We start from the raw sequence: 26,579 nt of genomic DNA, 5'->3' as shown, positions 1-26,579 counted from the left end.
AATGAAATGAACAATTTTTCTTGTAGTATCTTGCAGGTGGCCCCAAAATCTCTCTCTCCTTTTTACAGATCGTCATCCTCCACTTCTTCAATCAATTTTAGATTTGTGGCTCTTAGTCGTAAACAAAACAAAACAAAACAAAATAAAAAAGATATGTTCCACACTGTATTTCATGGTTGGCAGAATTATTCAAAATAACAATGATCCGTTAAATCACCACATGATTTGCTTGATTTTGCTAACAACAACATATAAATCTGGGCCTCCTCCATTATTTGTTTATCTCTTGCCTTCACTTAGAGACAAAACACTTCAAGTTAAATTATATATGGTGGCCACACTCAGATCCCTTTGCCTCCTCTCCTTTTTATTTCAATCCATTAAGCTATTCTTATTTATATTCCTAGTTGCCCAATATGGGCTGATTTATGTGGTAAAATGGGAATCATAGTGATATAGTTCCCTAATTAAGAAAGATTTCACCCTAATTACTCACCATCCACAGATCATCCTTTTCACATGGCCAGAGGAAGATTACATTTTAGAATGGATTACCCAAGAGCCAGCGAACAAGGTAGCTTCTGAGATTTATTATTGCCTGTATAAGAACTTGCAATTGAAATAATTTAATTTTCAAATTTCATATTCATAAATTTTATTGATAACCGGGCATTTTAAAACAAGTATTAAAATTTAAATGGTTTCAATTAAATTTAACAATTGAGCCAGGTAATAATCTCGCTGCTTTTTGACACATTATGTAATACTCTCCTTGTTTAAGAAGATCCATACTGGACATAAAGATGAGTAGCCCTCTTGATTTATGAAGCTCAAGAATAACTAACAGGATGTTTGGATTAGCTTTTTAGAAGTAATTTTATGATATATGAAGTGAGTATGTGTGAGAAGAATTTTGTCTCAACTTGTGTGAAAATACCTACTTTAAAATCAAGCCAAAACTAGAAATTTATGTTCATCAAAGGTATGGTCCAAGCTAAAAGGGGGTGCATTCATTAACAATATTCAATGTGTTTCTCTAGTCTCCTGCTCTCGTGATTTGTCATCGATGCAAAATCGTGAAATCTCTTATTCATTTTTAGCATCATTAATTCTGAATTCTTATTCATTTTTAGTACTCTTTCGATCCTTAATATAAAACCTATTTAACTAATTTGATTAGATTAAGAAAGTTAAGTAAGTTAGGTAATTATAATAAATATGATATGTTTTTTCTTCTAAAATACTTTAATCATCTTCATTATATCCTTCTCCTTCTCATACTTGATTATGGTTGAAGGAGTATCAATAGGGATGATTTGAAAAAAATTGATAGATATAAGAAATAGGTCTTATATTTAGGATCAAAATCAATTCTACAATTAGGTCATATATTAAGAACTGGAGGAGTATCATTAATTCTGAATTCTTAGTTTTGGTGAAACATGAAAATAAACGCTATTCTAAGCCCCCTCTTTCCAATGTTTTGGCTTGTGGCAAGGGGTTATGTGAAAATTGTGATTTGTTGCCCTAAAATGGTGATGACGATAGCATGATACGTTGGGCTTGACTCAGTGAGAACCATCCTTGCATCCTTCCTACTTTTTCTTGTGCTGAGTTACCCCAGGTGAAGTCGGAATAGGGTCCAAAATGTAAATATAAGAATATTAAGGGCCAGATCTCGGGCTAAGGATCAAATCTGATCCCAACCCATGTGCATGTATCCCTACCCCTAAGAAAGAAGCACTTAATGAAGCAATATGGTAGTAAAGATGTTACTGAATTCGACCAAAAATGTGACTTTGCCTTGGCACATACAGACCCAACTATGGAATCAGTTATTGTGGATTTTGGGATATAAGTCAAATCAGTGCCCAATTGGAGGAAAACTTGCAATTTGAACCCAAGACTAGTGAATCCCTTACCTGCCGGTGGTAGCTATGTCCTCTTTGAATGAACTACTATAGAGAGGATGAAGAAGGTGGATTTACACGCATTGAAGTGTTGTAGATAAATGAATGCATACACACCCACCTAATTTGGAAGCATATGGCGGTTCCTTAATAGGCCTACCTTTTGGATTCTCAAGGGATAATGATCACATTTCTTATTCAAAGCTACATATTCATCAGTGCCTGTCTTCTGCAAATGATATTTGAAGTCTTTAATGACTAGGCTTCAAGGAATGGAAACAAAGCCACTTACATGGTTGGCATCTTCTGATTTTGCGTTTGCAGCCTTGGTTTCATTTTTCACGTTACATGTGTCTATTTGTGGTAATATGATTGACTGTTATATTGAATGAACGTATTATATTGTTGGCCCCAGAAATTTAAAAAAACTCATCGTACCATACTGTTTGTGATTATTACCCTCCTCCTCTAAACTCTCACCTCACAATATGAATGCAAGAATCTGTTTAATGGTGGCGGCAGAGAGATATTACGTATGGAGGGCAACATCTGCGAAGTAGGCAAGTCAACGTACCATACTGTCATTGATTATTTTCTAAGCCACCTCCTCTTCACACTCAAGTTTCCTTCAACTCATCAATTATATATTATTAAGGTTTGTTTAAGTTAATAATAATTCCGTCCAGGTAACAACAACAGTTTTGAGTGTCAAATTCGCTTTGCTTGTTTTCCCCCTTGGGAGAGTATCAGATGGTGTTCTTCAGGTCAAAGTCTTTTTTTATAAATTCACAAGTTTAATTATCAGTGCATGTCAAATCGATCGAAGGGTCACTATTTTATAGTCCAATTATTGAATAACTTTTGATTTGGAATTTTCCGGGGTAATTTCTTTTACTTATAAAAATTTGATACCTTATTAAAAGATGTCCTTTATCTAGTGGCTCATAGAAAAGAAATATCTCTGGATATGAAAGGTTGAAAGAGAGTCATTATCAATAACATTCCGGATATGCTAAAATGAAAGTCAAATGTGGTAAATGACTGAGCACTTGAGAAATAGAAAAGAGGAACGTGCGAGGCAGGAGAGTGCGTGAACATGCAGCGTATGGTTTCTTTGATCTCTAATCTCTAGAGATATTGACTCAGTCCAAACTAGCATAGGAAATAGAGACACCCTGAGGCCGCGGGACTCGAGATTCGGAAGACAAAACAAGTTCGGAAAAAATTACTGAAAAATCTCGATCGCAAAATGTATTGTTTAAAGGCACATAAAACTTGTTTAAGAATTCCATCGGCAAAACAATGCAGTCCATCTATAGTAAATAAAACTTTTTTTCACCTGCGTGTAATATATCTTTAGTTATGTGTAAATGTTTACTAAGATATTTGTATAAAATTAAATATACGTTATACATAAGGAGTGTTTGGATACCCCAATAATAACTTTTCAGAAGTATTTTTTTACAAATCGAGACAAACTTTTTCACATATTTACCTTATATACTGTAAAAGCACTTCTGAAATTATGGTTTTGATATTACCCAAATACCCTCATAGTTAAAGAAAAATTGGACTCACTTCAGAACATAGTCTTTAAAATATCTTTGGGTAATAAATTTTGTAAAGAAAAATTTTTCAACAATTTTTTCAAGAATAATAAGGCAATGAAATACTTATTTTGGGGGGGGGGGACTGAATTTGAAATGTTTAAAGATAAGTTGTAAATTGCTGAAAGTGAGTTGTAAATGAAAAGAAGATTATGTTCAAAATTTTCAAGTCCTGAAAATGTTTAAAATTAATGTTTTTTTAGGACCCGTTAGTCGGCTAGTCTATTTTATTAACTGATTGCTATTCTCGCAGCCTCTTTTTTTCCTTAAAAAAATTGTGTTAACTAAATCTAAATTCCTTAAAAGTATAATAAGCAGAGTCAATTTGAGGAGTAAAGTCATTTAAGTAATAATGATGCATAATTGAAGTGCGTAAGCGCGTGGGACTTGAATGTCATTATGCGTGCATTTTGCGCGTCAACGAGATGGGAAGGAAGGAGGGGGCTGCCTTACAATTGAAGTCAAAATGATCGGCCGAAGGTTCACACTGAGACTGAGCATTTGGAATTGGAAGGCCCATTAAAGCTTTCAGCGTTGCAGAGGCCTTTTGTTTCTTTGTGTTTTTTCGTTGCCCGTTGATTTTGATTTATTTGTGAAAGTGGAAAATTGGGTCAACACAAGGACCACGCGCTTCTTCTTCTTCCTCCTCTATTTTTTTTTCCTAATTTTCTTAAATAAACAAGATTTCCCTGACCCCACCTTCTTTTCCTTTCACTTACTCCGTCATTTAAAAAAATAATAATAATAAATCGCTATAGAGTCTTAAAAAAATATAATTATTAAAAAGCATTGATCATAATAAAAAAGTAACTCAGAATGACAAATTTCAGTGCATGAAATTACAACTGTTTAAGTTTTTTTAAATTTTTTTTGGGGAACCCTGACAGTAATTCTCTCTTTTTATTTTAATTTTTTTTTGGGTTAAAATTACATAAACTTTTCATTGATTCACGTGCTCTTTTTCCGATTAGCAGAAGGATATCTCGTGGCTCTATCCACTTTTTATGAGCTTTGCAATTTACACTCACACACTGACACGTGTTTGCTTTAGTGAACGCGTTTTTTTTTTTTTTTTTAAAACCAGCAGCTTTAGTGAACGCGTTGATAAAAATGTTGAAAAGAAATCTTTTTGCAAGGAGTGAAATGTGTGAGGACCAGGCCCTAAACAAAAGTAAAATTCGTTTATGTTTTTGAAGCAGCACATAGATAATAAAATAAGAATATCACTTTTAATTTCCAATTCAGAGTGAGTTTAAGTACTAAGAATTGTATTTTTCTAACAAAATAGCACATATATATATCATAACTTCAATTGGAATACATGTATAATTTGCTCTAAAATTTGTGAAGAAATATATTTATTTCTAACAAAATAACACATATTTTTCTATTCGGGTTATTATCAGATATTAAATATGTGTACATTTCTTAGAAAAAGTATCATCACGTTATGAAAGTCTAGTTTTTCCTGCTGGACTTAATCTCAACTAGTGATTCTAACTTGTTATCTCACACTTTTATTAAAGCCCCCTTAAACATATGGACACTGATATTCCAATTCAAATTTTATTAAAGCAACAACTTATTAAAAGCTGTCTCGATAAAGCTAAAGAGGCAAGTGATTTTGTCTTAAAGCATATTATATTGATTTAAATCGTAAAATATTCTTCTGGCTTAATTTGAAGTTAGAGTAAAAAATGTAATTTTTTTTAACTTAATGATTGTGTTTTCAAGATTATAATTTTTAAGATTTTTAACTTGGTTTTTTTAATGTGAAGTTAGACTAAAAAATTATATTTATCAATTGATGTGGAGTGTGACATTGCTGATTTCAACTGCTTCACCGGCAGAGAACCGATTTGGTGAGCCGCTCTGCTCACTTGTCAAGATTGAATATTAAATGCATGGCTTCGCCAAAAAGACCATAGTCACGAGTCACAACCACACAACGCAAGGCAAATCTTTTGGCTCTAATTTCTAGAATTTGATTGTTTATTCCTTACTTTAAGCCATTTTAATCATACAATTATAAGATGGGCTTGTGCCTTTTCAAAGTTTTGGACACCAAAGTCAAAACGAGGACCCTAATTCTCTGGATGAAAATTTAAGGACAAAGATCCTTTAAGATATGTTTTACGAACAAAATTAATAGAAGCTATTCCTCCGATCTTTAATATAAGATCTATTTGACTAATTTGATTATATTAAAAAAGTTAGTAAATTAGTTAATTATAATAAAAGTGATGCATTTTTCTTAAAATACTATAATCATATTTCTTAATACCCCTTCTCCCTCTTCTACTTGATTATGGTTAAGAGAGTATTTATATGGATAATTTAGAAAAAATTGATAAATATGATAAACGGATCTTATATTTAAGACCAAAACTAACTTAACAATTAGGTCCTATATTAAGAACCAGATGAGTATTCTATAATAACCTTTCCGCCATTGAAAATTGATTGAATACATTAATTCTATGATGAACAATGGTCAATGTATTTATCTGTCTAAATTTGATAAACTTTGTTTATGATTTTTTGTTGTTGTTGTGATTTTGGAAGCCACTGACATTCACTTATCTTAAATTTTAATATTGTTTTACTGAAATGTCTCTGAAATTACAAGTATTATAAACCACCAAAGGTATTATATGTTTCAGGAAATTTTTTAATAAATTGATATTTTGAAATATTATTTATAATAAATTTTTTTCCTTAAAAAGTTACTGTTTCTATTTACCTGTCATTTTAAAAAACCACTGCAAAGTGAAAATGATATTGACTGTCCTTGAATGTAAATTTTTTAAAAATTCGGGTATTGACATATAATTTTCGCAAAATTCGGTCCCTTTCGCCTGGCTGCCGGTCCTGCGTGGTCTTTTAAAAGTAGAACAGTAGCCTGGTATAAGTACCAAATTACCCGTCAACTATGACTTTTAAAAGAGTCACGGACAAGGATAATGCTGGTCATTTCGCGGAAGGTACCAAGAGCGCGAAGCTAACCATAATCAACCGTTTCCGAGTTTTTGTTTTTGTTTTTTGTTTTTTTTTAAGTTTTGAATTTGTCATGAAATTACAAGTCCAAATAGCCCAAGAAAAAGAACAAAAGGTCAAAACTTAGCAATGAACAAGAAAACTCCAATATCCCATTCTGTTGTAGTAAGCTTTGCCAATTATCTCCCATGGCTTTGGGTCTCATGATTCCTCATTCATGGCTTCTTTTTCTGAGCTTTCTCTTCGTTTTTCATAGCTCTCTCATTCCATTATGTCATAGCCAGTCTAGCTCTCCTCAAAATATTGAAACTTTCTTTCCGACTTCACCCTCAGCAGCACCGCCGGAGCCACCGGGAGAACCTCAAGCTTCGCCCACCGGAGCCACTGGTGCTTCTTCATCAACCGGTAAGATAGCCAAGGCAGTGGCTGCAACAGCAGCAGCTACTTTCGTTGTTTCTGGTTTAATCTTCTTCATAGTATATAGGTGCTTGAGAACAAGAAGAAAACAGGAGGCCGTTGTTCCTCAGAATCAAATCAATGGGTTTGAGCGAATCGGAGGAAATGTGAGGGGATTAATTGTTGATGAGAATGGATTGGATGTGGTCTATTGGAGAAAGCTTCAAGGAAGAAGCTCCAAAGGGGATTTCCAAAAAGAGGTTTTCCGCAGTTCCCAGAACAAAGAACGCCAAGAAAAAGAAGAAAACGATGTTGAAGGGAAAAAGCCAGAGATGGTTCAAGAATTTCCTCTTCTTCGGGGGAAATCTTCGACTTCGCACATACCAGAAGACGATGATTCAAATCGAATAATTACAGCAAGAACTAGTCTTCCTCCTAAATCAGCAATTCCGAAACGGAATAGTTCGGCCCCACCAACTTCATCTCCTCCTACTCTCCAACCTGTTCAGGCTAGAAAGAATTCACCACCGGCGCCGTCAAGGCCTCGGCCACCACCGACAGTGAAGTCATCGTCAAAGCCACCACCGGCATCTCATGAAATGCCAACTAACAACGGTGAGTCGGGAAATTCTTCCGGGGAAGGCATGTCGGAATCCGGTAACGGTCAGGTAAAGTTGAAGCCTTCTCAATGGGATAGGATGAGCAGCAAAGGTGATCACTCCAAGGGGCGAGACAAAGCCGATGCGGGTTCTTTCAGGTAATCCTAATTCATAAGAAATAGCCAAATTAATTTATATAATTTTATTGTCATTCTATGAAGCACCATATATGTCGGAGGCATTCATGATCTATAAAATTGCCGGATGGATTCCTGGAATTGGTTCTATTGCCATGGAATCTCATTATCAATGCATAATGACTCTAAACATTTTATCGTGTCCTAATATTAATGTTTGTACTTGTGCTTCTAAAGTTAATCATAGGCCTCTTCATTTTAGTTAGAATGATGATCCCTAATTTCTGAATGTAACGATGAATTTCAGTGTTGATCAAGATCTTATGGAAGCACTCTTCGGATACGTCGCCATCAACAGAAGATCACCAAAAGGAAGGACTGACTCAGCAAGCAAAAGCAGGGGAGTCTCTTCTCAAGGGCAAGTCAGATTGTGAAAGAGAAACAACAGAAAATATGGTCAAGAAGGAGTTTAAAAGGATATATGTCTAGAGAGAGAGAGAGAGCCTCTTGGACTATTTATCAAAGTTAAGAAGCTTGTGGAGATTGTTGATCAAGCCAACGTTGAGATTTCTCGCAGCATGCAGAAGAGAGGGTTCTTCTGGGTAAGCTTTCATTTCAATTCAGGCGTTAACACAAAGTTGAGGAACACCTCATGTGGGAACAGTCTAGGGGAAGACTTAAATGATTCAACAACTCTTGAGTAAGTGGCCGGCAATTCAGTTACTGGATCTACCCATTTGCCCACTGGAGGCGGATTTGAGCTGTGTTTCATGAACCACGAGTTGGGGGAAGCTTCTTAGCTGTATCCTATGAGTAGTAGAAAGTGACGTGTGATCATATTAAATGTGAGTTTCAATGGAAAATATGATGCACGTCTTCTTATGATTTTATATATTGTATGTATCCCATTATTTGGTGTTAGGTCATCGGATATCTAAAAATTACTTCAAAATCCAGTTAATTAATGGGTCTTTTTGAAATGATTTATAAATAACTTATCAACACTGATTACATAAATATATGAGAAGTTTTATCCCTGCTTGCTTACGTAAAACATACTCAAATTTTTAAAGTGACGCCAACCGGGGTCTAAGAATTTACCTCCAGGTCGTGTGGCACTGGAGAGAGAACTTTTGCTCTTGGGTATTTCCAAGTCTAACCTGTGTATTTTCTCGATGGGTTCTTTTGTCAAGAACTATAAGCTGTTCTGCTATTTTTCATTTTCTGCTTCTGATATAACCTTGTCACAATTGTTTATAATGCCAAGACACAAACTGAAATACCCAAGTCTCATCTGTGTATTTTCTCGATGGAAGTCGCACGATTCAGAATTGGAAATGGAGTTTCTCACTTCTCATCTTCAAATTGTTTAAAGCATAGTATAATAATGAGAAGAAATCACAAGGCAATCAGATGCATCATAAAAACATGGACTTCTAGCATAATTTAGACATTATACAGCATTGCTCTGTATTACATAAATTGCCTATAGGGTGTTTGGGGAAGAAATTTATTGGCAAACAAATGATGCATTACTCTTTTCTCTGTCTGCTACTACTCAAATTGTTCGTAAGCTACAATATATATATGGCACAGATCTACTTGCTCTGGCTAAACTATTATATGACAGATCTAACTAGTCCTGAATGTGTTCAGCGCCTTCTCTTTCCTCAACGAGGATTCTCAGGCTCAATACCCCCTGAAAATGGAGACCAGAGAGAATCACTGATGATGTATACGCGTTATTATAGAGAATAATTAAATACAGCAATAGGCATGTTCAGTCACACAAATTTATAAAAATGGCTACTTATGTCAAGGCATTTTTTCCCCCTTTCTTTAGCTTTTTCATTCTCATTTTTGTTGTAAATATATGTAATTATAATCATGTTAATGTTGCTCTACAAAGAAACTTGGTACGGGTTTCTAGAAGATTGGCAGCAAAAAAAATCTTACTGGAGTGGCCTAATAATTGGATAAAACAAAATGTGAAGGAACTTTCTAAGAAAATATATCATATGATGCTAAAGTGTACAAAAAGTTATATGCTTTAATTTGAACATCCATTGGCAAAAATTTTAAAAACTGCACTCAAGTTCTGTTCACGATAATTACGTTTTGGAGTTCATTTGATAAAACAGAATGAAAGGCGGCCTTGAGATTTAATCATAATATGTAAGAAACTAAACCAAAAGTCTAGGATTTTTACAATGTAAGACAACAAACTTTTTATCATGATGTCCGGTTGACCCACTAGCCACTATGCTCAGTCGGCAGAAAACAATACTTTGTAACAGCAAAATAAGACAGCGAGGTCCCATTAATCTCCCCAAGTTTTCTAAACAATAATTAAACTGTGTACCATATTACAACACAAATTTTTAATGGCTTCAATTAAAAGCTAAGCTTCGGTCATTTTAACCCAGTCAACTTTCATGAATGTAATGAACGATAGGTGTTCAGAAACGGCAGTTAAAATCATTTAAAAGCATAATGCACACCGATCCTGCAGTTGCTATTACATTTCAAAAACTGCTTCTCATTCTACTGTTAGAACTTGGAAGTTATGATAAAAACTTTTAATATGAAAAATTAACGCAGAAGTTAATTGTAAGCAGTTCCTGAAATGATTTTAAAAACTAATTAGGCAGCTGTGCCTCATTTTCTTCGAACACAAAAATATCAATATTTGTTCATGAAAAAATGAATATTTTTCAGAAATTACAATGAAATGACATTGTCTTAAGTTTCTAAAAAGCACAATAAAGAAAATACCCAAGTCTTAGCTCTTAAACTTCCTAATGATGAGGAAGATATCAGATAATGTATGAGGTGTACCTTTCCTGGATGGCTTTCTGGTACCTTTTGGCCCCGGTAGAAAGTTGGTAGGGTTGTCGTTTTAACATTCTGCTTTGACCTTTTTGTCTCAGCCCATTTTTCCTCCTGAGTTATGGAATACAACATTCAGGCATGAAATTCGTACAATATGCCCTACTTCTTTAGGTAAAATTAGCCAATGTCCAATGGAATAATTATCTTTAAAAACTAAGGGATTTAGTGCACAACGGAAAGAAAAAAATATGATGAAAAAAGCATATTATAGATAAGAAAGGACCCACACTCTATTTTAAAAATTAGTAAAGAAACAACAGTATTAAATAAGATATCAAGGCCATATGGGTATTGTAAGGTGGGTTCCGTTTTTTTTGCCATACCAAAGAGGCATAACAATTGCAGACACGGTCCAGTGATGAAATGGACAAGAAGTTCCACTGAGTTTACCTTTGGTTTTGACTGAAGACGTGTTCTTTCAGCCTCTTTTGCATTAGATTTTCCCATCATCTTCTTTGAAGGCTAGGATTTTTTCAAACAAACAAAAGGAGTCAAAAGAGCATAATTTAGTTAGTGAAAATGGGAAATAAATAAAGCAATAGACACATGGCAACAAGCAAGTTCCACTTCATACCTCTTTTCCTTTAACTGCCCTAATGTCACTTTTCAAGCCTACAGTACTTCGGGCGACATTCCCGCTTCTTTTATCCATACTGTCAACCGTTCTAGGCCTATGTAAATAAAGCTTCAAACGGGTCAGCAAGAAAACGAAATTTGCAACGAACTTATTCTTTCATGAAAGAACTAACAGGATTTATTTTCTTGGGAAGATATGGGAGATATTAACAGTCTTCATTAAGTGTAAGGATAGAAATTCTTTATGCATTCGGATATGAATAGGTATTGAACAAAATGATGAGCAGAAATAAATGCGACAAATCTAACAATAGCAGGAAATTGCAATTGAATACTGAAGGAGGAGTTTCATGGCCCAGATTAAGCCACATGTTTCAATTTATAATCCTCTTATACCCTCTCCCCTGAAAGGGGTAGATTTTCAATTAGGGTCACAAGAGATAAAAGGTGGACAACTAAAAGCTATAACAATATTTTATTATTGAAATAAATTGTTTCCTACAAACATATAATTACATTCTTAAAATGAATACCATTTGCTGCAGCTTCATTTATTTGATCATTTATCAATCGTCGTTGATTGGAATCCTCCACAGAAAACCAACCGCATAAAGATGGTGATGGTAAATGCAACTGTTATAAATATGGTCATGATGAACAGGCAAATACAACCATGCTATGTAAAATGCATCGAGAATATTATGCCAAAGCAACTAAAAACACATTAACACTGCAGAACAGAGACATTACCGTCCATTTTCTTTCCGCAAAGAAATAGATGTTGGAGCCTTGGCCTCTGTCCCTTTTGAAGGAACCTACCCAAGGAAACATCAAAGCAGATGCTATCAAATGAAAGTAATTTTGTGGGTAAATGCAACATTTATTTACTGATACAAAACAACAGTTTTACATTGTTTCACGCATACCTGTCCTTTTACCACGGGTCTGGCTTCCCCAGAAGTCTTGGACTGGTTGAAATTGTTCTGGAACGTCTTAAATGCACGTTTGACTATGTCCTTATCCCCCATTTTCTCCATAATAAAAGATTTCCTCACTGGGGGGTAAGAGAAACTGGATCATTATTACTTGGACCCAAGCTAAGGGACATGTGTAAAGATTTGTTAACAACTCTTTTGTTTTCCTGAGTGGATGGAGTTTTCCTCCCAGATAAAGATGGAGAATTTCCCTTTCCATTTGAAGAGGCAGATGGTAAAGTTTTGGTTGGCATTGATGTGGGTCTTGAGCTTCTAGGTGTTGAAATCTGGTGTGCCTTAGATGTAGGCACCACCTGTTTCCTTTTTGTCTTTGTAGCACTACTTTCCTTATTAACATGGTTAACCTGTCCAAACTAGATGGCGGAAAAAAAACAAAAAGTAAAGTAGGGAATCAGACAACCAAATTACTAACCATATAACTTGAGATTTCACCAGTCCCATTTTCCAATAAACAATGTGATGGACATATAACTTAAAGCATACCTTCTTAGATTCCTTTTGATGATCCAATTTCACATCTTTCGCTTCAACTTGAGATGCCTGTCCCTTTGCTATCCCATTGTCAACATTGCCTGAAAGTTCCTCCTTCACATTTTCAGCGTCAATGGGATGGCTTTCTTCTTTTGCGTAGACAGCTTCAGGTTCTGTAGTACCAAGCTGGGAACCATCTGATCTGCTTTCCGGTTCTTTTTTCTCTTCATCAGTTGATGTGCTTTGATAATCTCTGGATTCTGCAATATCTTCTACCATGCCATCCATATGTACCCCACTGACCTCACCAGTTGAATTGGTCGCCTGCTTAATCTCTTTAATGAAAGAACCTTGACCTTTGGATGCATGGAATTCTGCATCAGCCCTGCAAGTGTTGTTTGATGCATCAAATTCTGCATCAGTCCCGCAAGTTTTGTCACTCAGATCTTCTGATTTCAAACGATCCTTCTCCATTTGCCTCTCTTGATCCAGCAATTCAGCTTTCCGGGCAGCTATTTTCTTGTAATGGGCTTCGAAATAAGCTTTCTTCTGAGCTACTGATCCAGGTGTGGCACACTTCTCAACTTCCTCCAAGTACTTGTTAGGAGAGAAAGACGACCATTTCTCCCAAGAGAGAGACTCCCTCTCAAATCTACCAAACGAAACAGACACTTGCAAAGAAGAATTGGAAGCCACCGTCTCTCCCATCTGCTTAATAGAATAGAAAAAACAAAAATTCTTTGCATAAGAACAAGTAACAAACAGAAAGACATCTCAAGCTTTCGCCAAAAGCACAGGGATCTGAACAATCATGACTTGGGAATTGACCGACCATATAGATTTGAAATCACGCCAAGTGAAAAATGAAGTTTTAATCCATACTTTTGCGGATATCTAAATGTTAAATGGTTCACCTTATCCTCACGGATCGGCGCATCCACCATGAATTCACCCATAGAAAGTAAAATCCCTACTCAGATATCACTCCAAAACGGAAGATGTGCACGGCATGGTCTGAGAAGGAGCAATCAAGTAAGTCAGGGAATCTCACTGGAAAGACCAGAATCAAGAAAGCCCACAATGGGACAAAAAGAAAAAATCTATAAAAAAAATTGCAGAAACTGATGACTAGAAGGAGGAATGGGAGGTCATGTGCCTGTGTTGTGAGAGCAATCATTCTTTCCTCTTACTTCAATTTCTTCCTCACCTATCCATGGCAAACGACATCGTTTGTCTGCTTGTTGTACTTCTGGAAACTCCGAAATGATAAACCCAATCATCGAGGCAAAGCAAGACTCTCCACAAAAGCGAGAGAAAAGTGCAAGCCCAGGGCCATATATAAATCACTTGAAATATAGCTCGGCAGACGATTTAACTTTTAATGGCATTCAAGTACTTGCTTTCCGGACAGGGCCAAAGTCGAAGAGCTTGAAGCAGTAAGTGAGAAGGGATGATAAAAAGGATATAGTATAAATTATTGAAGGAAAACCCTGACCCAGAAAGAAAAAGGCAAAAGAAAACAGAATCTAGCAAATAATTTAAGGGAGGGAAAAAGAAAAAAGAGACCAGCTGGCTCAATTAAATAAAGGAAAGTGGGTGTGATGCATTGAATAATAAAAACAAAGATCAGTAGATAGATCACATTCCAAACTCATCAACTAAGCTTCTGAAGGATCATACCAAGAAATATCTCGCTCAAAGGTCTGAGAGAGAGAAAGGGGGGGAGAGAAAGAGAGACGCAATAACATAAAGACGATGTTGGTGATTCAGATGAAGCATGAAAGGGAAGGTAGAGAAAAGAGTGAAGGCCCACGTGAAGAATTGAGAGTGTGAGAGGTTGAGAGGAACATTGGATGGGATGGGTTTGGAAACTAACCTATGTGTGCGCCTTCCTTGGGCCACACCACCACGGGGACCCCGACTCTGTTAGTTGAACATCTCATTGATTCAGAACTTTAAACACGGCGACGGTGAACAAAAAGTTACCCAACCTAAATCATATGTTGCATCTAATCATTCATTGATTTATCGCCCAAAATTGTCTGCATCATCAATATCAGTGTACGCTTTTGACAGCTTCCTTTCTTTGAGCTTCTTTTGTCTTTTGGAAAACTTTTTTAGAAAAAAAGGAGCTTCTTCTGGGATCTAATACACTGTTCTTTATTGTGAAAATTTTAACCCGGTTGCAAGACGAAAACTCGAAGCAACCCCTTAAGTTGTATCTTAGCTGTAGTACGAGACATTATAAACTTTATATTGATACATAAATGTGCTGAGTGAGTTTTATATTATGTGTTATAAAGGGCGTCCATGCAATAGTGTTGTTACGGCTGATGACGGCTCTTCAATTCACTGGTCGGAGGGCAAATCATTCATTAAGTTTTGGTACTTTCTCTATGGCCTTTACTGTCTTCTTTCGGCGGATAGGTATCATCTTCATTAATCCTGGTTGGGATGGGGTTACACTATTATTGCCGTTTGTCACGAAAATGCCTGCTCTCCCTCTCCCTCTCCCTCTCTCCCTCTCTGGTCGATGTGGATATCTCCCTTCTCAGAGTCAAAGCATTCTTAATTTAAACTGAAAATGTCACCATCTGATACATACTGCACAGGCATCTTCTTACATATAATCTGAATAAGAAATTCACATCCTTTTAAACATTGCATCTTGCCATGCATTTTAGACATTACAACCTCAGAAGCAAGGTTCGCTCATGGGTTTGGACTAATTCACTGGTAATGAAACTGGACTCAGCCCTTTGAGCCCAATGGGCCTTTTGTTAATGGTTTTTGCAATTAAGTTGCCTGGGCTTAATGGAAGCATAAACTTATTTAGCGAAAATAGCTTAAAAAAAACTCAATTAAACAATGAAACACGACAGGGACTCTGGAGCTGTCGTTGATTTTTCCTAATTTTGTTTAGTCAGACCATATGTAGAAGGCCGATCTTTGTCCTTTTATCTTGTCTTTAACTCAAAGGCTACCATAACCCCCAATTGCAATCTAAAACATGATTTATGTATGCTCCGTCATGTTCATTCAATAACTTTCATGTTTCTCTCTCATGACTTTTTTTTTTTGGCCCCACATGTAGCATGCACGAAACTTCTAGCTGTCATGACTAATCTAAATTGAAAATTTAATTGGCAGAACCTTCTTACACATGTTTTCCTTCACAGTCTAAGCGAAAGAAAAGGGAGTGAACTGAGGGGTTGAACTCGTGAAGGACTTTCAATTTTGTTTAGGGAAAAAAGATTGTCAAACATGACGGGTTTTAATATAGCATTCTGGGAAATAATTCTCACGGTATAGCATCTTGGTAATTTATTGTATTGTGTGCAGCATTTTTTATCAAAATGCAGTAGAGTTTAAGCAAATCGAAAGCCTTACAGTTCATTACTGCTTTTAATGAATAATGTAACTAGGAGCTTCAACCAACTGTTATTAAATAGTTGAGGAAGTCAAACATGAATGAGCACGGATCACTTAATAATAATACTGCCAGCTAAGCTTGCCACTCAGACACGGAACAGTTGAAAATTACAACAAAATGAGTTGCTAGGTTGCACTTGGTATGAATTATCTGCAAAAAAACAAAAAAAGAATTATATTTTTATATTTGAAAAATAAATTATAAATATCCATATACAGACTAATACAGTTCATTTGAGAATTGACGTTGTATCTGCATCACCATCAGTTCTCCATAAATGAACTATAATTTCGCGCATACGCAAAACATAGTTTTACAGTAAAATGCACCGGTTTCAAAACTACTTATTCATTAATTATTTAAACTATTCATTTGGGTACTTTTGAGGATATTTATTACTCAGGTAACTTCATAGTGGAATGGTTGAATCCAAGTTGGATTTGACGAGGGAAACTGAGGAACAGTTTTGAGGGGGAACAAGAGCTGGCACTGACACGCACAGAGAGAAGAATCTAAGCCTACCAAACGCTACATTTAAAAAACAAAAAAAAAAAGAGAGATTTTGAATGTTGATTCATAATCATTGTAATATTATTATTTGATAATAATTAATATATGTAAAATGACTACGGACAGAGATGCCCCCTCATGGGATGCTCTGGAGTTTCATCCCACATTCACACTTCTTTTCCGGACGACTTTGGAGCGGTAAAACGTAAAAAGGTGAATTAATAATTAGTCCGCAAAAAGTTAAATACTTAATTATTTAAAAAAACAAACTCATTAAAATTGTTGTTGGATTCCTACTTTAAAGCAAAGGAAAACTCTGCAGAGTCTATCCATCTGGTTGTGCATTAAAAATCACAATGCTTGTTTTCTTTTCCCCTTTTCTACTCCTTTTCCAGCCTAATTTAGCTTTCTCTATCAGTGAATCCGCGATCCATTCAACATATGCATCCATCTCCATCGGAATCCTAAGACCCAAAATTTCACTTCTTCCATTCATTTTCTGTTTTATTATTATTTTTTTAACCAAATTCCATGAGTAAATACTTCAAATGAAAAAGAGAACCAGACGCTTACAACAACATTCAATAGCGGTAAGAAAAGAAGATGACAAGAAAATCAATTCGCAGTATAGCAACAATGGACAACTGTCTCGTTACTCTCCTCCAACATGCTTCTCCTCCTCCTTCGCATTCAATCAATGGTCCCCATCCACAGAACTCAGCCCCACCCCCCAACCAGCAAAATTGTTCCTGAGATGGAACCCCCAGAAAAAGAAGAATAGGATTCAACTCTAACAATACCTAACAATCACAAGAATTTTAAAATTAAAGAGAAAATATAAGAATGAAGAAAAGAAAAGAAAAGAAAAGCCAAGCCCCCCCTCCCAAATCAATCTCCCAGTTCTGTACACTGCTTGCTACCAAAGAATCCTAATCACTTCATCACAACAAATCATGAGCATATCCAACCAATATCGAAGATGAGAAGCTCCATGGCTGATCCCTCCCACTGTTCTGATGTCTCTGTGGTGGCTTGTAAAGATCGTACGGCTCCCAGAGACTGTCCAGCGGGCAAGGTTGCTTCGCATCTAGCCTCGCCCATGGCTTCCCTTTCCCGCTCCAATGAAGAAGACTTACAGGACCTGGATGCAACGACCTGCATATACCGTGCACATTATCTCCGCCTAACCCGTGTTGATTCCATCGGTGATCGATAGCTTCAACATTCCCCGCGAAAACCAGCAAGAAAGGAGGAAGCGAACCCAGTTCGTAAATCCGCTTCTTCCTCTGTAACTCCATCCAATTCTCGATCCTCTTCCTGTAATTTCCCTCCCTCCACCTCACCATGTCCATCACCATCACGCCCGTGTTGAAGTAACAGGGCCTTCTAGAAGCGAAGACACGTGAAAGAACAGGGTCAGACCAGAAAGTGTCGGTGAAGTACTTGGTGAAGTTGGCGTGGCAGTACTCGGGTGCTCCGATGACCCGTGACCCGGATAGCGTCACGTTCCAGAGCTTGTGGATGTCGTCGACAACGACGAGGTCGGAGTCCAGGTAGATGACCCGATCCACACATGGCTCAAGGATGTCGCCGAGATAGTTCCTCGCGTAGTTCAGTGGGTTCTCGAGGGCTTGGCGAATGGAGGAGGAGATGAGGTTTATCACTGTGTCTTCCCTGAAAATGTAGACCTTAAAATTAAGGGAAGGGAACGTGGTCCGGACGAGTCGGGCCAGGACCCGAGGACTTGCAGGGTCAAACTCCGCCGCGATGAAGTGGAAGAAGACGTTTTCAGGGCATGAGGAGTGCCTCAGGATGGAATGGACTGTGGCGATGGAGCCACGTAAGTACCCGGAATCTAGCGTGATGGCTATGTGAACCAGAGAGGGGTCACAGCGCAATGTTACGTCGGTTCTATTGGTCGAAACAGGACACCCTGCTCCGTTACGGTAGTCCGGCGCCTCAGCGAATCGGGCCAAACCGTCGAAGCCCATTTCAGAGCCGCCGACGACATCGACCCTGGTAGGAAACGACCGAATCCCAAGGGAAAACGGCGGCAAAAAACAACAAACAAGAACTAACAAACCGACGCGGCGTAACCGAAAGGGAAGCATTTGCGGCTCTGCTTCAAGAAGAAGAAGAAAGATACAGAAAAAGGGTGGTTTCTTAACAGAGACAGAAACTGTGGCTCAGAGATTAGAAATCAGAATAACATTGGGTTGCACCGGAGAGATTACTGTGAGGAACAGTGAAATGAGATAAGGGAAGACGAGAAATAGGTGAGTGGTGATACCATTTTCTTGTGGGTGGTGGTCGTCGTCGTCGTCGTCGTGGCGTGCGGCGTTGTTCTTTTCTTGGTGGAGAGAGATACGGCTTTGCTTCCTCAGAAAGAGAGGAACAAAGAGATGGAGGCTCTGCTGTTGGTGGTGCTGGTGGTGGTGTCCTCAGAAAGTTATTACTTATGTCTCGTCTCTCTCTCCTCTCGATTTCTTTGTTCTCTCTCATCATCGTCGAAGAAAACAAAAAACAAAATGAAAATGGTCGGTTTTATTAAATACCACTGTCTGCCCAAAACCTAATGAGGTTGGTTAATTACTTGATTATATGAGGATTTGGACGATAAGCACATGTTCCTCTGTTTCCCAGAGCCTATATTCTTTTTCCTCTCTCTCTCTCGGCACTCTACTTTGTACTATAATTCACAAATTTATAATTATGGATTAATATTCATGTTTAAGGGCTAGAACCTTCCAGTAGGGTGGTAGTATTATTCATTAAAAAAAAAAAGAGAGTAATTAATTAAGAAGAGGGATTTGGTGAAGAAATTGTACGTAGTTATACATTGAAGAGGCCAGCTAAGAGGCTGAAGGGGTATATAGGAAATAGTGAAAACAGAGGAGGCTGTTTAATGAAGCATAAATGGGGATTCAGTTCAACGCATCAATGCGCCGGTGAATAATTAACATGAAATCAAGTATCTCTTTTGTTTTTAGTTCAGACTAAAGCCATTCATTGCTTCAAAAAGCCTTCTCTCTTTCTTCCTTCTCACCCCCGTCCATTCTTATCTCTCTCTTTTTATTTTCGAAATAATTCAAGTAAATTTTAAATTACTCGTGTAAATTCATGTTAACAGTTTTACGAAAAAAATCATCAAAAACATGGTTTTGATAAAAATATGTATTGATATTAATCTCACGTAACTAGGGGTGAGCAAATAGCCCATAACCCGCTAGCCCGCCCATAACCCAATAATTTTTTACCCATTAAAGCCCGCCCAATTAGCCCAAATAGAAGATAATAAACGGGCTGACTTAAATGGGCGGGGTAGCCCATTAAACGGGACGGGCTATGGGTAAGGCTTCGGGCTGCCCATACCCGCCCATTTAAGTTTTATTTTTTTAAAAACATATTTTTATTCTTTAGAGTTTAGACCTAGCTTCAGCCTTCAGCTGCCTTTCATTTCGATTTCACAAGCTTTCATTATCCGCTTCTTTCTATTCCAGTTTCCACTCCGGTTCGGCACTTCCACTCTTTCGAGTTTCGACTGAAGTACTGAACAGTGAACATTAAACAACTCTCTCAGCGTCACTACGTCTCCGCTGCCTTCGATCTGTGTCTGCGTCTGAGCTCCTCTGCGATTCGACTTCAAGCCAGCTGCCCAGTTTGCTTCTAGCTCCAGCGGTCTGTGAACTGTAATCGATTCGTCTGCGAGGGAGTGAGGCCGTGACTTTGCATCTTCATCTGCGACATTGGAGCTCCAGTGAATTAGTAATCATCTGCGAGCCTGTGACGCTGGGTTGCTGCATCTTCATCTTCGACATTGGAGCTCCAGTACTGCGTCTTGCCATCTTCGAGTTCGAGTTCGACTTCTCGCCTCTCAGCAGCTTCTCGTGGTGGACTGGTGGCGGCATCCCTCGATTTGTTGAAGATTGAAGCAAAGGTCGCTATCGCTGGTGCCTGGTAGCTTATTGTTCGGTAAATTTTTGTTTTTGACTTCTCTCTGTTCCAGTGTTCCTCCATTTCGTTGTCTCTCTGTTCGGCTATTCCAAATAATGACTATTGGGTTTGAATCATCTTGGTCGGGATGAATTTGGGGCTTCCGGGTAAAGGAAATTATTGAAGCAAATAATTTAGATCATGATATGCACTCTTCATACGTCTCAATAATAAAGCAAATAAGCAATAATATCTCACCCCAAAAAAGAAAATAATTCAAAGGCCAGATAAAATTTTAGCGCAAACACAGTCGACTTTTTTAACAGAGATGTACAATGTGCAAACGCTGAAGAGTCCCTCCACATATATTAAGTTCGTCAATTAAAAATTTAAATGTTGGGATCTATTATTTTGTTTATGACTTACTTATATATAACTAAGATTACACTATGCTGAAAAAATTGTAAAAAAAAAGTAAAAAAATAAATGGGTTACCCATAACCCGGTCAGCCCAAACGGGCTGCCCCGCAACCCATTTAATACGGGCTAAAACGGGCTACTACCGGGTTATGGGTTAGCCCATGCCCGTTTATTCATAAATGGGCGGGCTATGGGCTAACCCTTGGGCTAGCCCAGCCCGCCCATTGCTCACCCCTACACGTAACTAGGTTTTGGGTTTGATATTGATATTAAAACCTAAAAGAATGAAAAGTTTTAAATTGCATTATTGCCTCTTTTTCATCTTTAATTTCAAATGAACAAATGTCTCTATTAGAGAGATAAGAAGTCGTGTTCGATTCAAACGTACCGTATCCTAAACCAAAGTTAATTAAAAAAAGAACATTATTAGTTTATTTACACAGTCCTTTAACCAAACAGATTACAAAACGTCCTCTAAAAATACAAAAGATGAAGTTAGTAGAAGAAAAGCACCCCCAACAACCACAAAGCACTAATGAAGAAGGAAACTAAATAAGCAAAAGACAAGACATATTATTCATCACAATATTCAATTAGATCAATATGTTTTTAATTTATTTTTTTTTAACAAATGCCAGGTGTTCCACTACCCAAGGGAAAAAAATAGTTGTAGGACCCCCCCAATCATTACATATATCTATATACCTAAATACATACATATGAGAACATGATAAATAAATTAAGAGTCTCAAGAATTTAGATGTAGTATAAGTTTAGACCTCCATTTTTTTTTCCAAATGAATAATTATAAATTACGAATATCATTTGAAGGGCAAGAGGAAAAAAATAATCTTTTTGAAATTCTGAGGATGGGATCAAGCAGTTCATGGGCTGGCTTGGGAGGGACAAATGAGAATAAAAGAATTTAAAAAAAGAAAAAAGGAAAAAAACGGTGAAATGATGAGAGGGTGCCAGCTGGAACTGGCACGTAAGGAGGGGCCCACTGCGTCATTGTGATTGATTAGAGAGATTTTCAGAAGCAAAAGGCAAAGGCATGAGCATTTAGCAAACATCCCATGTGATGACCTGCACCTTCGTACCTGTACTCCCCTAATTTCCCCTTCTACTATTCGCCCACATCCAATCAACGAATCCGCTTTCGTCTCTGTAAACCTATAATTGGCAATGTAATTTACCCACATGTTACCTTTATAACCCTCAAGCTAAACTGCTAAATATCCTGTACTTCTTCCGTAGGGTATTTTTCATTTCTTTCTCTCCTCGGGTTAATTAATTTTTTATGATGCATATTTTTTGAGCAAGTTAAATTTTTTAGAAATACTCCGAACGTGATGGATTGTACTGTTCTGTTTTTATTTATAAGTTATTGTGTAGAGTAATTAATATTTTTTTATTTTACCTATGCTGACTTAATTAATATAAGGAAGAATAAAGTAAATATGTGAGAGAAAGTATAAAATATATTGTTAATACATTTTTTTTAATAGGAACAATGTGAAAGTAAAATTATCAATTTGATGTATTTTTTATTCGCAAACTTAGAGTAACAAGCCAAGGGAAAATATGTTGATGTTTTTTTTTTTCGTGTGACTTAAAATTAACACTCCTCTAGTCATAAATATAAAATTTACCACCCAAATCCTTTTTTTTTTTAATATTACCCTTATTTTGCCCGACGCATATTTGTGGTAAAAAATGGGACCGAAGGATGACATACGCATAATCATTTGAATTTTCATAGGTGTAAAGTTGAGGGGAAAACTACCAGAAATTTCGAGAGCATGTAGAAGAAAGAATGAATGGAAGTCGTGGTCGTAATGGACGTGGCCGTGACGTTATGTGTTTGTGAGGGACTGAGCATATTCTTGACTTCTCCTGCACTTTTCTTTTCTTTTTTGGGGTCAAATATTGTGAACTTGTGTGCATGATGGAATTAGTCGTCCTTTTAATAATTACTTATCTCGATTTTTAATATAAGATATTGTTTAATTTTTATTTTGATCTTAAATTATTTTGTTTTTCATATCTATATATTCTTTTAAAGTGATCTTTTTAATGATAGTAGTTCTAATTAATACATTTAATTAGTAAGAATATTTTAAAAAAAATAACATCTATTTATTATAAATAACTAATTTATTTTATTTTTTTAATATTTTCAAATTAGTTAATTAGCTCTTATATTTAGGATCGGAAATATTAGCACTGTTGAGAAAAACGTTTTCTATTTTCACTGTTTCATAGAAGTACTCTATAAATATAAAAAAGAGTTGCATCTTCTGAGTGTGAATTTGAATTGCTCTTTAATTTGTTAGCATGATATTAATATTAATTAAGGTTTATTTGAGGACCCTCCATGTTGGTTGACTCAACTGGGAGTCGCTTAGCTTCCGCTTTTGTCGCCATTTACTCTCAAAAACCACAATTATCACCAACAACACATTTTTAACTCACCCACGCTTGGATTGTTCTCAAAGCCACCACATGTCTTGGAAACGGCCAGCCAGAAATTTTTTTTCCTAAAAAAAAAACTTATTTAAAACTGAATATTGTTTTTGGAAAACTTTTGAGGAAAAAAATATTTTGTGTGAAAAATTTATAAAATATCAATACTTGATTTATCAGATCTTTTGTATCATTAGAATTTTTAATACGAGATTTTTCCCATTTTCCTTTTTTATTTATTTTCATATATAACTAAAAATATATCATGCAAAGGCACCACAGGATGTATTCCTATTAACCAATACTAATTAGACAGGTTAATTAGATAGACTTCCCGTATCTCTTGCATATGAAAAAAACACTCGCTTTAATTTTTTATACAAGACATACTTAACCAATTTAGATATATTAAACATTAAATAAATTAGTTAATTATATCACATATTTCTTGATCTCTATAAAATAATTCGTATGACATTATACTAAATATTATTTTATAAATTAGTTAAATTAATTTAAATAAATACTAAACATGGAATGTGAAGTAAAATTTTATATTTTCTATCAAATTCAACTCTCCACCTACCTCTAGGCAGCAGATGGAGTAGCTTTTAGTGTTGATTTTATTAAAATTAATTGCATAATAAAAAATTTTATACAGAAGGGGAGAAAAAAAAAAGTTATGAAAAGCATGGGGATGCAGGAAATGTGCGAACATTTTCTGCATGGCAAATGAAAGCTGTATCCGAATGGCAACATTATTTTCCCCGTGACAGTTTCAAGTTTCAAGGCACCACCAAATTATTATTATTATTTGATAAAAAGAAATTTTAAATTTCAAGTAGTACAAAAATAAATAATAAGTTTCTAAAAAATGTCAACTTTATACTGAAAACTGAACAGGCACGAAGAAAAGTGGAAAACAGGGAACCTCTGTATACGATGAATAATGGTGTCAGGTGAATAATTAAAAGCTCACACACTGACACTGTCTCCGCCTCTCATACAGATTCTGCCACCTCTCCAACTTGGCGTTTAATAATTATTATTATTATTTTATGAATAATTGTTATTAACTTATTACTACCTCCCGTCCTAATTATAAAAACCAGTTGACTAATTTTAAAAGATTAAAAAAGTAAGTTGAGTTAGTTATTTATCCTAAATAGGTGTTGTCTTTCTTTAAATATCATTGCTAATCAAGTGTATTAATTAGAATTATCATTGTTAGAAGAGTTACTTTGAAAAAAAAATATAAATATGAGAGACAAAATTGATTGAGGTCTTATATTTAGGACAAAAAAAGTCAAATAGGGTCTTATATTAAGGACCGGAGGTAGTATTATTATTATCATTTTTACAAACTGCCTTGTTTGACGTCCACTGTTCACTAGGCTCTGTAATATATTATCTTCGGTTCTAATTATAAAAACTAGTTAACTAATTTAAGAAAATTAAGAAAAAAGTTGAGTTAATTATACCTCCGGTTCTTAATATAAGACCTCATTTGACTTTTATTTTGGTCCTAAATATAAAACTTCAATCCACTATGTCTCTCATATTTATGTATTTTTTTTTCAAATAATTCTTCTAACAATGGTAGTTCTGGTCAATACACTTGATTAGAAATGATATTTTAGAAAATACAACACCTATTTATTGTAAATAACTAACTAATTTTCTCTTTTTAAACTTTTCAAATTAGTCAACTAACTCTTATAATTAAGACAAAAGGTAGTATAATACGCTTGATACTAATCCTATGCCATTTTGGATTTGCACGTGAATAACTTACATTTTAAGTGGGTAAAATAATGTTGAAAACTGGGAAGCATTCCACCGCACGTGTGACCTGTGAGTGATTATTTGAATTTGAAAATTTCTTGAGAGAATTACCATCCCATACCAAAAAGAATAATTACTGATAAATCTTAATAATAAATAAGCAGTTATTATTTATTAGATGTAATTTTAATTTGTCATAGCAGATAAATCTGTTATTATTAAATTTAGTAATTATGTTTCTCGGACTTCATAGCAGTTTTCCCAAAATTTTTATACAATTATTATAGTAATATTCAATACTACTAAATTAAATTAATTTTATTTAAATGAGGAGAGCATAGGATGCTCAGATGGATGGTACGCATGGGATAATGGGGAAGCCAGAGAGGATCTGACGGTGGCGCTTGTCCTCACGTGATTTGTCCAATAAGATGCTGCCACATCGGAGCAGGATGTCATAAAGATGGAATGAAGGCCCGAAGCACGTGGATGGCAGTTTGGGTTCAGGGCCGAAGCGGGGCTAGCTTGCATGCACCCCCATGGTGTGACGGTGGACTTTATCATCACGAGCCTCCGGATCCCAATTTTCTTGACAAACTTTTTGGGACAATTACAATAAAATCCCAAAAAAATTACTACAAAATAAGGCACAGAGATTGTTATTCTCCATTCTAATTACTAGCTGTTCAGGTTATTATTTAAACTCTTTAGTAATTTTTTTTTCGAGACTTATTATAATTCTCCTAAAAATTTTTCCTGTCATAAATTAATGTATATTCCTGTATCTTCCTTTGGGTCAGCAATAGGCTGAACCCATGGCGTAAACCCTCACAAAATTTCAATATTTATCATTAGAAAGGAGCAAAATTTCAGGATAGTGTCAGAAAGCTTTAGAAGCCAGTTGTGATTAAAAAAATTACCTGGGCTAAAATATGATTCTCCCCCAAAAAAAGTCACTTTAAAATTAAAATCAATTGAGATAAAAATCATTTTTATCAACTCAAAGCTGTTTAAAATCACCAACAGAGAATTGAGTCTAATAAAAGAAATTAGTCTTTCATTCTCAAAAGATGATGAATAAAAATTTGAATCTTTATTAGAAAAAGCATCTATATTCAATATTTGACGGTACATTGAATAAAATTGCTTCCGCCCGTTTACACACACATACAGTCTAGTACTAGCTCAGTTGGTAACTCATTGAGGGGCTTTTTTTTTAAAAAAAATAAAAAAAATAAAACGTCTTTGGTTTTAAATGCAAATAAGGGTAGGCTTGTAGTACAAACCAAAACGTGCATCCAGAGATATACCACAGGAAGAGGGCCATCTTCGGGCAGGTCCACCAGAACATTAGAAGAAACAATGTTGGAAGAATCTTTTCAAACATGAGATGACAACAATCAGTCAAACAGGAGAGAATAACAAAGTGAAAGAATCTAAATGAGGTGGGAT

The 26,579-nt window shown here is 35.9% G+C and overlaps 2 protein-coding genes and 1 pseudogene across 2 annotated transcripts; 1 reads left to right on the top strand and 2 right to left on the bottom strand.

The window, feature by feature from the left end:
• Positions 1-6,644: 6,644 nt before the first annotated feature.
• Positions 6,645-8,637, top strand: LOC114713817 (formin-like protein 4). The gene is made up of 2 exons (XM_028898492.1): positions 6,645-7,667; positions 7,954-8,637. Exons 1-2 carry the CDS (start codon positions 6,703-6,705, stop codon positions 8,078-8,080), a joined length of 1,092 nt encoding a protein of 363 aa, XP_028754325.1. The 5' UTR covers positions 6,645-6,702; the 3' UTR covers positions 8,081-8,637.
• Positions 8,638-8,977: 340 nt separating this feature from the next.
• Positions 8,978-14,239, bottom strand: LOC114713818 (protein WVD2-like 7; annotated as a pseudogene).
• A 2,853-nt stretch (positions 14,240-17,092) lies between these two features.
• LOC114713820 (probable galacturonosyltransferase-like 9) lies at positions 17,093-18,820 on the bottom strand. The gene has a single exon (XM_028898494.1). The coding sequence runs from the start codon at positions 18,632-18,634 to the stop codon at positions 17,465-17,467; it is 1,170 nt and encodes a 389-aa protein (XP_028754327.1). The 5' UTR covers positions 18,635-18,820; the 3' UTR covers positions 17,093-17,464.
• Between the last annotated feature and the right edge of the window lie 7,759 nt (positions 18,821-26,579).

This window comes from Neltuma alba, unplaced genomic scaffold (assembly GCF_004799145.2).
Source record: "Neltuma alba isolate B1F8T4 unplaced genomic scaffold, ASM479914v2 tig00011475_pilon, whole genome shotgun sequence".
Lineage (NCBI taxonomy): Eukaryota > Viridiplantae > Streptophyta > Magnoliopsida > Fabales > Fabaceae > Neltuma > Neltuma alba.
This window is presented reverse-complemented; position numbering and strand designations above follow the sequence as displayed.

Excerpts from the sequence above, each read along its gene's own strand:
- LOC114713817 (XM_028898492.1), top strand. The coding sequence starts at position 6,703 with ATGGCTTTGGGTCTCATGATTCCTCATTCATGGCTTCTTTTTCTGAGC. Across the intron at positions 7,668-7,953 it reads GCCGATGCGGGTTCTTTCAG|TGTTGATCAAGATCTTATGG; the intron begins GTAATCCTAATT and ends GATGAATTTCAG.
- LOC114713820 (XM_028898494.1), bottom strand. The coding sequence starts at position 18,634 with ATGCTTCCCTTTCGGTTACGCCGCGTCGGTTTGTTAGTTCTTGTTTGT.